Source organism: Malaya genurostris, chromosome 2 (genome assembly GCF_030247185.1).
Source record: "Malaya genurostris strain Urasoe2022 chromosome 2, Malgen_1.1, whole genome shotgun sequence".
In the NCBI taxonomy this organism is placed as follows: domain Eukaryota; kingdom Metazoa; phylum Arthropoda; class Insecta; order Diptera; family Culicidae; genus Malaya; species Malaya genurostris.
The window spans coordinates 104037220-104051929 of NC_080571.1; the positions used below are offsets into that span (position 1 = coordinate 104037220).

At 38.6% G+C, this 14710-nt stretch overlaps 2 protein-coding genes across 3 annotated transcripts; both read left to right on the forward strand.

Moving 5' to 3' along the window:
- Positions 1-4490: 4490 nt before the first annotated feature.
- On the forward strand, positions 4491-5065 carry LOC131433122 (uncharacterized). 2 transcript variants are annotated; one of them, XM_058599944.1, is made up of 2 exons: positions 4491-4632; positions 4706-5065. In XM_058599944.1, exon 2 carries the CDS (start codon positions 4710-4712, stop codon positions 4842-4844), a length of 135 nt encoding a protein of 44 aa, XP_058455927.1. In that variant the 5' UTR covers positions 4491-4632; positions 4706-4709; the 3' UTR covers positions 4845-5065. The 2 variants fall into 2 exon arrangements, with proteins under 2 accessions (XP_058455927.1, XP_058455925.1); XM_058599942.1 differs by having other exon boundaries at positions 4533-4637.
- Positions 4846-5065, forward strand: LOC131433121 (NADH dehydrogenase [ubiquinone] 1 beta subcomplex subunit 1). The gene has a single exon (XM_058599941.1). The coding sequence runs from the start codon at positions 4846-4848 to the stop codon at positions 5014-5016; it is 171 nt and encodes a 56-aa protein (XP_058455924.1). The 3' UTR covers positions 5017-5065.
- Positions 5066-14710: the final 9645 nt, after the last annotated feature.

Sequence of the window (14710 nt, forward strand, 5' to 3'; positions counted from 1 at the left end):
TATACCACCCTTCGTACCAGTCCGCGACGTCTTGACAACTCGAAATCTTCCTTATATGACTCTCATCTATAACTTCTTGAAAACTATCAATGCTCAAATTTAGTGCTCTCCCTATCTCTTTCTCGTCTACAGCTCTACCGCACTCTTCTTTACGTTGCTGGAAGTATGGCCTGTGTAAACGATGCTTCGGAGCATGCACCTGCCTTGAACTGACTGAGTTGCTGGAAGCTACCCAAAAACGTCACATCAACGTCAGAACACACCAACGAAGCATCCCAATCCAGAATAATCTCTTCATTGCTACAAGCTGAAAAACATGAAGATTCATCGAACGCAAAATGTGTCTAAAAGATGTATGCCACAAACCAATGATGTATTCAAATTTCAATTCAATACTGTGTAGGTCCCACCCTCCCTATGTCCCCTTACTAACTGGGGAGTATGCCGCCCCGTAATACGGCATCCCTTTCTCTCTCCCTAACAACAAGACAATCGGCCACGTTAAGCTAAAGCAAATGAGCCTAATAAAAATTTTATTTGAAAAAAAAAAAAAAAAAAAAAACGTTCAGCATTGCCAGTTATACAGAAAATTCACTAAAGTTCTTTGTCACTTTGACAGTGTACTCTTATAGTGTACCGCATAACGCAAAACGTGTCCTCGAAAATTTGCCGGAGTACTCCGTATTATAATTTGTATTTGATATAAATAATATAGAACGTGTAAGTGTTGACAGCTTTGATGGTTAGTGTTCGAAATTTCAAGTGTTCCCGAACGAGAGTCGATCGAATCCAACCGGCCCCCAGTCACGACGCCATCTTGATGAGATCAAAATCGGAACTTCAAAATCAGCTGATTGAAACGTAAACAAACAAACAGTAATGCATTTGTTTAATGCGTTTACCTTGCTTAGTGCACGAAAATTAGTGAATTTTGTGTCGACTCTCTCACAATAACTTGTTGGTTTACCTAAAATATAGCAGACAGTGTTTTGGGATATTAAGTGGAGATAATTTTCACAATTTGAGAGTCGCGATGAGTATCAAAACATCGCAGTGTTCGGGGCTCGAAACGCGAGGGGCTCAACGTAATCGGTATACTTTCAAATGGCTGGTGCTCATATACCGGTGTCAGATGGCTGAATCCAACCCATACACAACCTATCAGAAATGAGCCTGTTTCATATATGTTCCACTGAATTCAGGACGGCGCTAGTGTACCTAAGCAATACGGTTGCAATGAATTACGAAACAAAAAGATTACAAGAGAAACCTGTACTTCATTACGTTATTTGCGGTCACTGTGTATGCGTCTAGCAATATATTTAAAAGGAGCGTAACTTTCATATTGTGACTCACGCAAGAACTCCTGAATGAAATGAAAATATTAAGATTTTTTCTAACAGCGCTGCATAGCAATAAATTCATCAATAACAACGTCATAAATCTCCAAACATGTGTATTTTGTAATATTTCTATCTTTTAATTCACTCTGCCCAACGTCTTCTTTAAGTTCTGAAAAGATAACTATTTATATTAATTGATAGAATTAGAAATGAAGTGTTTTTTGAAATGTGGTGTGCGACCATAGAGTACCTAACGTATTTAGTCGTATCAATGAAAACGCAAGGAATTATTAGCCATTTGTAGGAGTATTTGTTATCATTGGATGATCTTCTAACGACTCGGATAAAAATAAGGGAACCATAGATTTAATTTTGGTTTGCAAATTAGTAGTATTGTTCTACAAGATTCAGCAGAAAAAATTACTTCACGTTCATTGTTCATTGAAATGTGATACTGAACTACTTTTAAGCCTTCTATTGATGAAAAAAGAAAAATTATACTTATACTAAACCATAGTAACTTATCATCATAATTATTTTATTATTGTCAAGAAATGCTAGCAAGATTTATTTTACTTATTTGAATACAAAAATTTAAACCGCAGATTTTCGAAAAACAGATACGTTATTTCCAAATGTTATTCCATTTACGACGCCATTGTGGAACCAGAGAACCAAAACTTTTTCTTATATTATCGATGTATAGGAGCTGTCAAGTTGTCCACGGGTTGATCGAATCATACAAGTCGAACGGAATAAAGAATGCAAAATTTGAACTCGAACGAAAGTGTAGATTCGTTCGTATCACAAACCGTCGGATTGCAGAATCGGGGTGGACATCTCATCCGCTATAAAGCGGACCTTACACGATCATTAAGTGTCAACACAAAAAAATAATGTAATTTTAATGAACGTGTAGCGGCCCTTACACCACAGACTAACAGACAGGACACTCAAATAAGATTCTTCAATCATTTTAACGGTCATTTCGAATATTCCTTTAGTTGGGACAGTACTCACATGTGTCATGATGGCACCACGTTACCCTATCGAAAACATCCTGTCTGTCATCTAGACTGTGTTTATTTTTTTATTTACCAACAGAGTTGCCATTTATACAGAATTACCTGTAATGTATTGATTCGTATACGTCCATGCGAATTTCATGCAGGATACAGTTTTAACACATATTGCCAAAACTATATACATAATTGTGCCTACTTCTAATCCTCCAACGCAATACAAAATTGAACCCGTTTTGTTACAATATTTACTTGCTTCTGGTCTGCTGTCACTTAATTTCGGGTTAAAACTACCAACACAATAAAAAATAGTCTAGATGAACAACGTTGAGTCAAATAAATGGTTACCTTCCAACATCGCGAAAAAGTTAAATATATTATCAACGTAATCCAATAATTTATTGTGACGATTCATTTTCAAATATTTTGATGAAATCAGGCATTCCTGCAAGCAGCTGATCGGTGTTGACAAACGAGGGGAAACCAACTAGTAAAAAACTTGTACATAACACAAGGGTTGTACAGATAGTAAATAGTTAGCGCAGTACAATATAGGTGGAACTAGAGCATCACGATAAATTATTTTAATAAGAATTTACTCATACTGTCATGTCTGTTAGTTTGTGCTTACACGATCATTAAAAGTGTCATTACTAAAAAGTAATGTCATTTTTGATGAACGTGTATGGGCAGTAATGATGAATTTCTCATACAAATTTGGAATGGCATTACTTTAGTAATAATTAAAAATGACAATTATAGTATTCCTGTAATATCCGCTTGTAAAGTGCAGTAATGACGAGTTCCATGCAAATTAGGAATTTTATTGCTTAGTGATCATAGAAAATGACATTGATAATGCTCGTGTAAGGGCCGCTTAAGGCTTTATGATAGCCCGAATAAATCGGAACCATATCTTTACATTAACAGGAATGGTATTTCGAGAATAAATTGTTGTTCCGTTCCATTTTTTTTTATTGAACTGCTTACTGCGAACTTAAACAGTTAAATTTGAACCGCTAAGCAGACGTAAAGTTATTGTTATTTGCAACACACTTGTAATAAGCACCGAAGTGCTAAGTCTTTCCTGACGTGCCGAACGAAAACAAGTTTTGACTAATACTGGACGATACAGATGGTCATACAGTAATCATACATCATCATATTTGTGCCTCTTTTCAGGCATTATAAATCTCAGTAATTTATTGTACCGGTTTGTAACAAGTGAAAAAATATCCTCGTGTGTGATGTAGAGTTAGGCCAAAGAATATATTTTATCAATTCGACGACGTAATAATCAATTATTAAATTCAACGTGTTCTGTAATCCAAGATTTCGAATTGCTCATAAATTCAAAATACACTTGTAGCAATGAGTGTAAAATTACATATAAAAATGTGTATGATGGGTCACAATGTATTGCTGCTATATTTAGAAATAAATAAATGTTCCATAGCAGATAGAGCTACTCCAAATGTGGATTAGAATAATTCAGTGAGCTGACGTGAAAAAAAATTTGCAATTCGCTCATTTAATGCAGTAGATAGTTGAAGCATTATTAAATAAAGGCATAAAAAACTATACTACAACGATAAAAGCCATAGTGAATTCATGTCAGATGGTTCAACAGAAGATCTTATAATTATTTAAATCTCCTGCTTTTTTTGTTATTACAGCATATAAAATAACCACATACTATATTACAACAAAAAATCATATCATCTGTGCACAATACCTTGTAGTTGAATCAAACACTTACCAAACAAATGAGGTTACCACAACACAAAAGATTTTTATATAATTTGAACTATACTAGTTGCCTTTTTTATTTATGCGGGCAGCAACATGAGAAAATTTTTGAAAATTTTTTGCGAATTTCGCCCTCATGTTGAAAAGTGCTGTATTCTCCTATCCACGATTTCATTCAATCCGAATGTAATTACTTTTTATTGAGAGTATATAATTTCGCATCTCTATCAATTACTTTTAGATGCACTTTGTATGAAGGTCAGAGATGCCAGTTAGCAGTTATACGTTTTAATATATTTGAATGTTGCGGGTATTCGAATACTTTTTGCAGATATTCGTGGTTTTTGAGATTGTAGAACTTGAAATTTTTGAAGCCATGCTTTTTTATTCGCTCAACAAATTAAATCATTCACTTTCATTGCAGTATTGAGTGAGAAAAATTTTTTCCAAATGTTGGTGTAAAATTTTTACCTGGCACCACTGGTATAGACTGTGCCATAACATTGTTTGCGTAATTCGTTGAGTATGAATATTTTCATTTTCAAACAGCATTGTTAATGTTATACTAATATTATCGGAATATATTTTCAGATTCATGTCCTTATTAAGCCTTTGGCGACGCTATCGTGTTGTTATAATTTTTCCAGCATTGACTATTAGCTCTATTGCTGCAGATTATACGCACACTCGTAAGTGGAAACTGAGCCAACAGCAGCAGCAACATCAGTAAAATGGTTTTTGGAATCACAAAACAGTACGTTTTGGTCTTTATTCCTTTGGCCGGATTTGGATTCGGATGGTTTTTAGACTGCAAAGAAACTGAGCGTATGACGATGTTCCGTGATAAAAGCGCATTGTATGGCAGAATACTGAAGGAGGGTGAAAAACCATCGTGGCCTTAAAGGCGACATTTTACCATAGTATGAAATATACTGATTAAATCTTAAAGAAGATATGTTTTTATTTAACTATTAGCAAAGCAGTTTCACGTGAGCAGAAATCAGTTCATATATTGAGTAACAGCGTGCTCAAGAGCTCATATATTTTTTCGTTTTTGTGGTGTCACCATATACGGCTAGGACCGTTCTCCGTGCATCTTGCTCGAGAACCCATATTTCGATTGTCAAAGCTCATCAATTATAAATATATATACTCATGCTAAACAGCATCAGTCTAACATGTCTAGAGTGACCACCTGCCCGGGCCTCGCCCAGGCAGTGTCGGGGCTAGAGCTAGTTGCCGGGCCTAGCCCAAAAAAGTAATGGAAAGTACACTTGGAAAATGAATGGAAATTAGAAGAGACTCGAGTGATATAAAATAAACATAATGTATTGATATTAAGATTTTAAATTGGTATACCGATTTGAAGTAACAATAAAACCATAATTCACGTTTCTAATCGTCGAAACAGTTTTATTGGCGTATGATCAGTTTCAGTTTACCCCAACCCATCGCTCACGTTTAAATGGGTTTTGCTTGCAGTCTAGTTGGGATAAGAGAAGTTAACATGGCGGTAACCCTAAACGTGTCCTCGATTGCACATTTAGTATATTGATCCCGTTGATCCACAGTCATTTAAAAATTTTACCGATGAATCCATTGGAGTTAACACGTTATGTCACTCATTATTTCGTATTCTGTCTCTATGATGGAGAAACGTAGTATTCGCACTATACATTACCCAATTCCTATTCAAAATCTTTATGTATCCAATAGGGCTATTGAACCAATAGTCATCTCATTAGTAGAGTCGCCATGTTATTTTGCTGATTACTCGACATTAAATCAACCAATTGTGATAAAATCGGACACAATATATTTGCTTCGGCGCCAAGAAGCAATACCGACAATTGTGCTATACTATTGTCATAGCGGCTAGAGAATTACTTTCCGTTTCGTATATGAGATGACTACAGGAGCTGATATGAATGGGGGACCGTTACCTTAGTAGTCGCGTTACGTTAATAAATAAAACTGTATCTTAGAATTGTAACCAGAAAGACATGTACATGTATGTTCTGCTATTTATGAGAATAGCATAAATTTCATCATGAAATTCGGCTTCGTTCGCACCCGAATATGCGGACAAGTCCGAGTATCAGAGCGGTTATCGAACAAAGCCGAAGGAAAGCGAACGATGATCATTGGCGTTCGTTGCATATTTTGATTTTCAAGCAACATTGATTTTGAGTCCAATTTAGAAGAATTTTTACCACTTTTACATCGTCGCTCTATACGATGGTTTGACATTTCAAACATTCATCATGCTGTAATTCCGGAAAAAATCAGAGCCGTTAGCCATCTCAGAAAAAATGAGTGCGTTCCGTTTTGGAAGTTTTTGGCCACTGTTTCCGGTTCTCAGTGATGACATTTCACTAGAGTGATACACCAGTCTGTAAGTTTCATGCTTACGTTGGGGATGCAACCGGCGAACAACGCATAAAAAAGAAAGCACACTTTTTCTCAGTGTCGAATAGACAGAATTTGAATGTGTGCTAAAATGTGTGGTTAAAGAAGCTGGTGCGAGTGAACCACATTCTCTTCACATGAACCGCTCTCACACGCTCTTGCCTACATACACCCAAGTGACCACTGGAGCGTACTGGTGAGCGAACACTTATGTGATTGAAATTTTAAATTTGTAAAAGGTAGCGCTGACCTTGTCATGGAAATCTTTTTTGCAGCAAGGAAAAACTAAATTTCAACGATAAATTATATTTTTACTGAATATGCGTATTGAGGAGTGCCATGCGTACCCTTACCTTACCTTACCTAGCAGCTATAGGCCTGGGGTGTCCTTTGCTGTATCAAGCATACGTCTCCACATAACTCGGTCCAAGGCTGCTCGTCGCCAGCCACTCAAGGCACGGATGCTTCTGAGATCACCCCCCACTTGATCGATCCACCTTGCTCGCTTCGCTCCTCTTCTTCTTGTACCAGTCGGATTAGATTCAAGAACCATTTTCACTGGGCTGTCGTCCGACATCCTTATGGCATGCCCAGCCCATCGTAGACGTCCGATTTTAGCTGTCTTCAATCTGCACACCGCCATAGATGGTCCTCAGTACCTTTCTTTCGAAAACACTGAGGGCGCGTTGGTCCTCTGCCAACATAGTCCAGGTCTCGTGGCCATAGAGAACAACCGGTCTAATGAGCGTTTTGTAGATGGTCAATTTCATGCGTTGGCGTACTTTTCTCGATCGAAGGGTTTTTCTGAGTCCGAAGTACGCACGATTCCCTGCCAAAATACGTCTATGAATTTCTCTGCTGGTGTCATTATCGGCGGTCACCAGTGAGCCCAAATACACGAACTCGTCGACCACCTCGATATCGTCACCGTCTATCAATATTCGTGGTGGGAGGCATTGTGTTTCTTCTCTAGAGCCTCTTCCTCTCATGTATTTTGTTTTTGACGCATTTATGGCCAGTCCGATACGCCTAGCTTCAGCTTTCAGTCCGATGTAGGTTTCCGTCATCTTCTCAAGGTTACGTGTCACAATATCAATATCGTCAGCGGAACCAAAAAGTTGTACGGACTTTCGGAAGATCGTGCCACTCGTGTCGATCCTCGCTCTTCGAATCACACCTTCCAGGGCAATATCGAACAAGATATAAGAAAGTCCATCACCTTGACGTAGCCCGAGATTCGAAGGGACTCGAGAGCGTCCCAGATACTCGGACGTAGCACATCACTCTATCCATCGTTGCTTTGACCAATCGCGTCAGTTTATCCGGGAAACCGTATTCGTGCATTATCTGCCATAGCTGTTCTCGATCGATTGTGTCGTATGCCGCTTTGAAGTCAATGAATAGGTGATGCGTGGGCACGTTGTATTCACGACACTTCTGGAGTACTTGTCTTATCGCGAATATGTGATTCGTAGTGGCGCGGGCTCCAGCAAATCCCGCTTGGTACGGCCGACGACACGACCAGACATTCCATAGAAAAATCGGAATAAAAAGTGATCGTTAACGATTTACCATCAGTTACCACAATTTTAGTGACCCCTTGTTATTCATAAAAATAATGATCGTGAGCAACACTGTTTTAGTTACTACGAACTAGTTTCCAAGGAATCCCAGCAAAAATAAACAGAAAGTTTCTTAAAAAATACGGAAAACAAACATATTCTCGATAATAAGAGTAGTGCATCAAAATCTAAAAGCAAGACTTCTTAGTTCTATAAATCCCAAATCTCAAGCATTAGAGACGTGGCAACGTGAAAAACAACAAGAAAAGCACAAAAATGACTTACATTACAAATTTGGCTAATTCTTTGTTTGAAAGTAATGTTGATCAATAAATTCTAAAATTGGTAAGCATTTTATATAGTCCTCTAAGTAGCATTATTAAACATATTTTTTGAAACAGTTTTCCTACGAGTATTTAGAAAAAATGAACTTTCTGAAGTTCACTTCTAATAAATAAAATCGCAAGATAAGTGCAGATAAAAATAAGGGATCAATGATTCGCATTAGAGGTAATATGTAAGTAAGTAATATTCCAATTCAAATGTCGTCAATAATTTCACCAATGAATAATAACTACAGGGAAATGAAAGCTGAAGAGAAAATGAGGTGACAGGATGCAGATTGAACAACTACATAACTTCTGGCACAACGGAACTGGTTTAAGATAGCGTAAAAAGGAATATTAGTGAAAATTGTGTTGATGTATTTCATAAGTTTGGTTGCGTACAATGTAACCATATTTATAAGAATAATTTAGTTTCCTTAGCTATTAGTACGCTGAACTGGAAATGTTATTTAGTTGTTTTTGCAATAAGATTTTCTGAATACATTCACGAGAATGTGTAATATGTTCTTCAAATAAATACTATCTTCTTAATGTACCACTCATATACTATTATGATTTGATTTATAGTTTTCGTGCACAAGATAAAAACAAAACTTCGCTTGCATATGAATATTGAAGATAAAACTATAAAGCTACAAAATAATAAAATTGAAACAGGTATTCCTTAGCTATTGGTGATAGACGACGGCAAAGGATTTGGGAGAGTACCTTGTAGGCGGCGTTCAGCAATGTGATTGCGCGGTAATTGCAACAGTCTAGCTTATCGCCCTTTTTGTAGACGGGACATACCACCACAGACTAACAGACATGACAGTATGAGTAAATTTTTATAAAAATATTTTTTCGTGATGCACTAGTTCCACCTATATTGTACTGCGCGAACTATTTACTATCTGTACACCCTTTGTGTTATTTAAAAGTTTTTTTTTACTAATTGGTTTCCCCTCGTTTGTCAACACCGATCAGCTGAAATCAGGGATGCCTGATTTCATCAAAATATTTGAAAATGAATCGTCACAATAAATTATTGGATTACGTTGATAATATATTTTACTTTTTCGCGATGTCAGAAGGTAACCATTTATTAGACTCAACGTTGTTCATCTAGACTATTATTCCTGTCCTGTAGAATCTCCTCCTCCCAAATCCTAGAAATCATCCGGTGCAGCGCTCTAGCCAGTGCCTCTCCTCCATGTTTGAGCAGCTCGCCTGGCAAAAGGTCATTGTCCGCGGCTTTGTTGTTCCTCAGCTTGCCGATCTCCTCACTTATCTCCGACAGATCAGAGGCTGGGAATCTGTCGTCGGCTGAACGTGCACCCAGATTGATTACTGTACCGTTCTCTGTATCTTGTGCTTCGCCATTCAGATGCTCGTCATGGTACTGCCAAATACAAATAATAATACCCCTAAGTCCCATACAAACGAACCGCCAATGTTTGGTTCACAGCCTGAACAAGTAAGCCTAGCAAATTACTCCCTTCCATTGCGATAGTTTGAAAATGTGGAAGGAGATCGTTCCCGGCAACGCTTTATGCTAGTTGCTACGGTGCAAAACAAACTTGTTTGTTTATGTTTATCGTTGCTGTATTAAACTGCAACAATCAGTCTAAATATCACCGGCACTAGCACAAAAGATAAAAAATGAACACAAACACCCACGAATCTACAAATATCAATATAGTAGTATATTCATGGTGGCTTAACCATTCTAGATTATTGTTTAACTTACATTTCGCTTGTGATCTTGATTATCAGATAAAAACTGTTTGTTTATTTATTTTTCACTATAATAAACAGTAACTATGGTGAACTTGTTCTTACCCTTCAGTGTTGCTAGTTTTATAGAAAACTCGTTAAAGTACATTGTCACTCCTGGCAGTGTATCATGACAGTATACAGCACGATGCAAAATGTGTCCTTGAAAATTTGTCGAAGTATTCCGTATTATAATTTGTATTTGGTACTGCTTCCACCTGTCTATCACCTCACGTTCGTTCGTGAGACGGTTATCATCTCTGCACATTTCGTCCTGTGGCGTGTAGCTTCTACGTGAGCGGTTCACCTTCTCATAGAACCTCCGTGTGTCATTTGCGCGGTACAGCTGTTTCATCGCTTCGCGATCTTGGTCTTCCGGAAAACCGTGTTCTGTCTGTTCCGCGCCTGTCTGTATCGTTCCTCGTTCGCTCTAGTGCGGTGTTGTAGCATCCTTGCCCTTGCTGCATTCTTCTTTTCGACCAACTGCTGACATTCGCAGTCAAACCAGTCATTTCCTCGATTCGATAACCTCGTACCTAGAACGGTTGCAGCAGTGCTACTCACGGCGGACCTTATGTTCATCCAGCCGTCTTCAAGAGTGGCCGCGCCAAGCTGCTCTTCCGTTGGTAGCACTAGCTCCAGTTGTTGCGCGTATTCCTCTGCAGTACGAATGCTACGTAGCTGCTCGAGATTGAGTCCCGGCGTTCCTGTGCGACGAGTATTGTGCACCGTCGATAGTTTTGAGCGCATACAAACCGCGACAAGGTAGTGGTCAGAATCAATGTTGGCACTGCGGTAAGTGCGGACATTGATGACGTCGGAGAAGAATCGCTCGTCGAAGAGAACGTGGTCGATTTGATTTTCAGTATGTTGATCAGGTTATCTGCAGGTGGCTTTGTGGATATCTTTGTGGGGGAAGAAGGTGCTACGAACTACCATTCCTCGGAAGGCTGCAAAGTTTACGCATCGTTGACCGTTGTCGTTTGTTACCGCGTGCAGGCTCTCCAGCCCGATCACGGGCCTGTACATTGCCTCCCGGCCTACCTGAGCATTCATGTCGCCGATGACGAGTTTTACATCCCGCCGTGGACAGCTGTCGTAAGTTCGTTCCAGCTGCGCGTTGAATGCTTCCTTCTCGTCATCGGGTCTCGTCTTATGTGGGCAGTGCACGTTGATGATGCTGTAATTGAAGAAACGGCTCTTGATCTTCAATACGCACATTCTATCACTGATTGGCTGCCACCTAATCACGCGCTGGCGTATCTTGCCCAACACTACAAATCCCGTTCCTAGAACGTTGGTTGTGCCACAGCTCTGGTAGAGGTAGCCGCTCGATGCCCACTTTTCCACACCTTCTGTCCCGTCCAACAAAGTTCCTGCAGTGCTACGACATCAAGGCCGCGGATTTGAAGCTCATCATGCAGCATTCGGTCGTATCCTGGAAAGCCAAGCTATTTGCAGTTCCATGTGCCAAGCTTGCAATCGTAGTCCTTTGTTCGTTGCGTAGGTCTTTGCCAATTATTCCGAGTCGTATTTCTTTCTTGATCGTACGTAACATGTGTTTTCCGGGCGGCTTGTTAGGCCTACACCAACCTCCTGTCTCGCCGGAGGACCATCGTATCAGCACTGTTTAGAGTCCCACACTGACACAAGGACGGTATTCAGCCGCTCCTAACATGGAGAACAGACGCTGTTTCGAGCCGCCCCAACATGGGGAACAGACGCTCGGGTAGGCTCGCTCTCTGTATGTTAAAGAGAAGGCTAGCCCCCCTTCCCTGCCAGCATACGACCAAGGTCTAGACCGTACACTAGAGTTCTCACATAATATTAAAAATTTTCAAAGCATTCATTTCATTCAGTAGTAGCCTGTTTAGGTAAAATTTTTAGTTTTTTATATGATATTACACAACAAAGCAGTATCAATACATTGAACTAAACAGAGTTGGACATTACTAGCATTATAAATCGATGGGGGCGGTAAATCTTATTTTGCGCCGGGCGCCAAATTTCCTCGGTTTCTGATAACATTAGTCAGACCGTGTCAGCTTGTGTAATCAATCTTCAGTTCAGCAACGTCATCGAACGGCATCGCATTGAACATATCATGTCAATTGTATGGGTGCGCAGTGCTGTTATTTTTGCGTGCACGAATTTGACATTTCTCTCACCTACTTTTATGTACAAGATTCGATAAGGGCTCGTCTGAGGGCGCCATGTTCGTAAAAAAAAGGATGTTGCTTATGATTTATTCGTGACATGTGAGAGCTGTTTAACTTGTTAATATGATATCGTTGCATTAGTAGAATTCTTGGTAAAATTATACATTAACAATGTCAAAATAAGGTTGATATAATGCATATAGTTATTTGGATAAGAACTTACTATAGCGCCTCCGCAACTCCTAGCTTTCGATCTTCGATACCATTGGATCCACCATCTACGATGCAGAACTAACAAGATCTGTAATAGCGTAATAGAATCAAAATAGCGCACTAACATCTGCCGGAAACCCACCCAACAATACATATCTGAATATCTTATTATGATGACTGTGAATTGAATCAATTTTACAGATCATCTAGTGAAAATAATGTTCTACAATTCAGCATGGTTATTTTTGACAGATCGATGATTATTTTCCGTCACTGAAAAAAATCTTTCAAAGAAAATTCTAATATCAATTCTTTAGTTAAAATTATTTCCAGTGCAAAACAAACCGATACAACAATTCCATCCGTCAAACGTTGAAATGGGCCGCAGTTGTAGTTAAATTTAACTACTCGACACAAAATAACCACTCAAGTGTCAGATTTAAACCAAAAGTTAAAATTAACCGCGAAATGGTGGGAACGTGCCACTTGAGGCAATTAGTTCTGATACCAAGTCAATTGGATTGACGGTATTGACAATAACATTGTTACGTATAATGGCCACTGGCAACTCTTCAATGATTGAATCAGTGCCATCAAAGAGAGTTGGAAATCATCGCAACAACAAAAACCCGGCATGGCTCATTTAACATAGAATCGACACCAGTGCGAGAGCGAATTTCTCTCGATGACATTTCTGAGAATCAAAGGTTAGCACGCTTCTCTGGGGATCTTCTCTGATGCAACAAATGGTCGCTTATTCTCGTTTCGCGATCCGAATTTATACAGGCAGTTGATAATTGCGATAGAATCATTTTACTATTGCCGCTTATTCTAACTATGTGCATATAATCTTTGTATAAGTTGTGTCTATGAAAATGTCTGTGAATACTCCATACAAGCGTTTTGAAATATTGCAGCCTAGTATGAGAATCATCAAGTTGAATCATCGATTCGATTTTCTACGATAATTGTCAACTTGCGATTCTCTCTTGGGAATTTCCACACAGCAACGATCATTATCAGACTGTATTTTTTTTAAGGGCCGTGAAATACTCAGAGTAAGAAGTGGATCGAAGGAATGTAGAAAAATTCTCTCGCGGTTCATTCATTGAGAGACTCGAGTTCTTGTAGCATCTTCTACCGGATTGAAAATGTTGTATACAATATAGATAGCAATATAGCAGCTTCTGTCAAATTTTCGGCAATCACCAACACTGGTTGTCACATTCTGCCCACGACGGTTTCTCACACAATGTGTTTCATTGTGTTGATATTTTCTCATCTCTATACAGATAGTTATAACACCGGAATGGAAGATTTGTCCGAAACTATTGCTTGAGTGCCTGGAGTTGTTTTTTTTTTCATAAATACGTTTATTTCTTAAGGCAGTTTACATAAGTTTTTCTTCGCCGTAGCATCACTTTTACATAATATTCTTATCCTAATTTAATTCTAACATAGTCACAACGTTTTGCATTTATTAAAACATATTCTCTTATTACTTAAATATCATCTCAGGTAACTCGTCATTAATTATGAAATCTACTCGGAAATATTATTTGAACCAAACGATTAACTTCTATAAATTATAAAATAAGCTGTTATTTTCAGACATTTTGTTAATAATTTCATAAACTGTTTCGAGTTTGTTTGTATCATTACATTATTTTTATTCTAATTTAGCTATTGGTTGAACTCATGGACGCAGCTGGGATCAGAACTAAGTCTTGAAAGGGGCCTTTATTAAATTGAAACTCCAGTTTTCTTTATGAAATGATAAATAAGTTTCATGTATGAAAGGTCACGACAAGCAAGAAGGTCTCGAACTGGTATATTGGATAGTCTACCTTGGGTACGCAAAGAATTTATTAGTTGAGATCTGACATCACGATACTCCACGCATGTCCAAACGACATGATCAATATCTCGATAACCTTCGCCACAAGCACAATGATTAGTCTCGGAGAGCCCAATTCGAAGGAGATGTGCATCTAACGTGTAGTGATTGGACATGAGTCTGGACATCACACGAATGAAATCTCTACTCACATCCAGTCCCCTGAACCATGCCTTTGTCGATATTTTCGGAATAATTGAGTGCATCCACCGACCCAGATCATCTTTATCCCAAGAAGCTTGCCAGCTGGCAAG

Excerpts from the sequence above, each read along its gene's own strand:
- LOC131433122 (XM_058599944.1), top strand. The coding sequence starts at position 4,710 with ATGTCCTTATTAAGCCTTTGGCGACGCTATCGTGTTGTTATAATTTTT.
- LOC131433121 (XM_058599941.1), top strand. The coding sequence starts at position 4,846 with ATGGTTTTTGGAATCACAAAACAGTACGTTTTGGTCTTTATTCCTTTG.